Genomic DNA, 3484 nt, shown 5'->3' on the forward strand with positions numbered 1-3484 from the left:
GGTGGGGCAGTGGGGGAATAGAGGCAGTAGGGGGGCTGTGGACAGAATAGATGCGCAGAAGGATGTGGGGAGTCGAAGGGGTAATAGGGTGGTGGAGGAGGCTGTGGCTGGGAGAACAGGAGGGGGGAGCTTGGGGTGCAGAGAAGCAGGGGAATAACAATGAGCGGAGTGGGTTGTAAGGGGGAGAGGGGCAGTGGGGAGGCCAGTGGCGTGGCAGTGAGTGGTCAGACTGGAACGCCAGCCCCTGCCCTGTCCCCAGCATCTCCCTGGTGGAGCCTGGCCCAGTGGTCACTGACTTCGAGAGCAAGCTCCTGGAGCAGGTGTCCAAGGCCGAGTTCCCGGGCACCGACGCTGACACCCTGACCTACTTCCGAGACCTCTACCTGCCAGCCTCCAGGGAGCTCTTTAGATCCGTGGGACAGAGTCCACAGGATGTGGCTAAGGTGAGTGGTGGCGCCCAGAGCCCCATGATGTGGGTCCCCTTCTCGCCCAAGCACCCCACCCCAGGTCCTGTGGCTCAGTGCTCCGCCCCACAGGCCATTGTCAAGGTCATCGGCTCCTCCAGACCACCCCTGCGCCGCCAGACCAACACCCGCTACAGTCCCCTGACAGCGCTCAAGTCCCTGAACTCATCCGGCCGTCTATACGTGCTAGTGTCCCACCGTCTGCTCTTCCGCTGGCCGCGTCTCCTCGACTTCAGCATTAGATGCCTCGGCTTGGGCAGCAAGAGAACCCAGGTGCGGCCTGGTGAGCAGCAGTAAGCCTGACCCTACCCGGATTCGAACATACAGAACTCTTCTGTTCATAAGCATCTCTAAAGGACCTGCAGACTTCTCATTCATTCATTCATTCATCGTCCACCTGGTCCCAGACAATGGTTCTCCCCAGACTGTGGTCAGAGAAACACTGGGACCCTGGACTGAAGGTGCGGAAGCCAGAGCTGGAGGGGTGGGGGGTAGGTTTCCTGGAGGAGGGGCCATTGTCATTGGTCCTAGATTATGTTATCTAACTTCATGACCTCATTCTACCTGGCTTGGGAATCCAGCGCAGACTTAGGCACCTCACCCTCTCAATACACAACCAGAACTAGACCAGCCAAGGGGTCTTCCACCTCTTGAGGTCACTCACTTATTTCTCCATTAGAAAAATGTGTTTGACACCGGCAATATAAACATTTTTATTAAATATCTATCTATAAGCACACTAAGATACACGCTCGTGCAAAACTTGGACCGAGAAGAAGCAGTTGCCCAAACAGAGCAAAGGGACACTGCACGGTTTAAAATCAGGAAGTGTGTTGTACCCTGTCTCCATACCTATTCAGTCCATAGCTGAGCAAATAATTTGAGAATCTGGACTCTATGAAGAATGTGCCATCAGGATCAGAGGAAGATTCATCAACAATCTTCTTTATGCACATGACTCAACTTTATTTGCAGAAATGGAAAAATATTTGAAGCACTTACTGAAGATCAAAGAGTACATGCAACCATCAAATATGGGTTACATCTCAACATCAAGAAAGCAAAAATTCCAAAACAACTATGAGATTTCATCTCACCCCAGTGAGAATAGCAAAATTTAACAGAACCGAAAACAGCAAATGCTGGTGAGTGTGTGGAGAAACTGGAACCCTTATTCACTGTTGGTGGGAGTATAAAATGGTGCAACCACTATGGAAGGCTATATGGCGTTTTCTCAAAAAGTTGCAAATACAAATACCATTTGACCAAGCAATTCCACTACTGGGAATTTACCTGAAGAAACCATAACCACCACCTAAGCAGATACATGCACACCCATTTTTATTGCAGCTTTGTTCACAACAGCAAAGAGTTGGAAACAACTCAAGTGCCCATCAAAAAATATATGGATAGAGAAGCTGTGGTATATTCACACAATGGAATACTATGCAGCACTGAAAAACAATGAACTCATGAAATGTTATTTGAAATGGGTAACCCTGGAGGACATTATCCTGAATGAAATATCTCAGTCACAAAAAGACAAATACTGCATGATGCCACTGTTATAGAACGGGACTGACATCGGGGTTGAGGGAAGACAGAGGAGAGGATGAACGATGTATACTGCATTGAAACAGATGAGGGAGAGAACTGTTTAAAAGGGATATATGATTGGGTATTATTGTCATGACAGGAGTACAGAATGAAGGCTGCATAGTGAAGTGGACTTGGGAGGAGGGATTGCATAACAACAAAAGAGTTTTACTTTTCAAGGAGAAGAGTTGATTGGGGGGAGAGAGTGAGCAGGGAGAAAAGTGCAACAATGAATGACTGGAAACCCTAAGTCTCTGTAAACTTTCATTAAAATTAATTTTTTTAAAAAAGGTAAACATTGAAATTCATATGACCCAAATATTCCACTACTTGGAATATACCCTGAGGGGGGAAAAGCCAAAATCCCCACAGCTGGACTAATAGGCAACAGAATGTCAAAAGGAGAAGAGATTGACATTGTCCACAACTTCATTTTACTTGGATTCACAATCAACACCCATGGTAACAGCAATCAGGAAATCACAAGGCATGTTTATAGGAGACATCTACTGTCAAGGACCTCTTTAAAGGGATACAGAGAAAGAATGTCAGTTTAAAGACTAAGGTGCAGCCGAACCAAGTCATAGCATTTTCAATTGCTCCCTATACATACAGAGGTTAAACAATGAGTAGGAAAATGAAAGAAGAATCTATGCCTCTGAATTGTGGTGTTGGCAAGGAGTACTAAATACACAATGGACTGTCAAAAGAACAAGCGCATCTGTCCTGGAGGAGGGACAGTCACGATGCTCCTTTGAGGCAAAGATGGTGAAACTTCATCTCACATACTTTGTTGTAGGAGAGGCTGGTCCCTGGGAGATGTCATGCTAGGAAAGGTTGAGGGTCAGTGAAAGAGGGAGACCCTTAACGAAAGGGACTGACACAGTGATTTTAACAACAGACTGGAGGCTGTGGGGATGGTGCAGGGTAGAGCAAGCTTCAGATCTGCTGTTCTTAGGGTCACTGGAGGCATAGTAGGCTTGATGGCACCTCACAGCAACAACCATAGTTCAGGGAACTCTAGTGGGACAGCCTGTAACGAGCTGTACTGATGGCTCAAAGGACGTGCAACTCCACTGGTTCCAATCCACCAGCCGCTGCAGCACCTCAGGGGAAGAACGGGTAGCCTCCTCCCCTTTTTTACTTAGCGTCTTGGAAGTCCAGCAGAGGGCTGGCAGGCATCAGAATCAATGCGACAGCACAGAAATGTCTTCATTTAACTATTTGTTGTACAGAGGGTCAGTATGAAATAAAACATTAAAAGAGCTCTGGTGGCCTAGTGGCAAGAAGCTGTGCTGCAATCCCAAAGGTGCGCAGTTCTAATCCACCAGATATTCGACTGGAGAAAAAAAGGGGGGGGCAATCTCCTCCTGTGCCAGTCAGATCTGACTCAACAGTACACAACAAGGAAAAGAGAGAGAGAG

General features: G+C 47.6%; 1 protein-coding gene across 1 annotated transcript in view; it reads left to right on the forward strand.

Moving 5' to 3' along the window:
• The window catches only part of RDH8 (retinol dehydrogenase 8 (all-trans)), a 9869-nt gene extending 9108 nt beyond the window's left edge, over positions 1-761 (forward strand). Inside the window, exons 5-6 of the mRNA XM_006898833.1 lie at positions 260-443; positions 537-761. Of these exons, the coding sequence (XP_006898895.1) occupies positions 260-443; positions 537-761 (409 nt within the window). The remainder of the gene's footprint in view (positions 1-259; positions 444-536) is intronic.
• The last annotated feature ends 2723 nt before the right edge of the window (positions 762-3484 follow it).

This window comes from Elephantulus edwardii, unplaced genomic scaffold (genome assembly GCF_000299155.1).
Source record: "Elephantulus edwardii isolate Elephantulus edwardi_28Jun2011 unplaced genomic scaffold, EleEdw1.0 scaffold00237, whole genome shotgun sequence".
Lineage (NCBI taxonomy): Eukaryota > Metazoa > Chordata > Mammalia > Macroscelidea > Macroscelididae > Elephantulus > Elephantulus edwardii.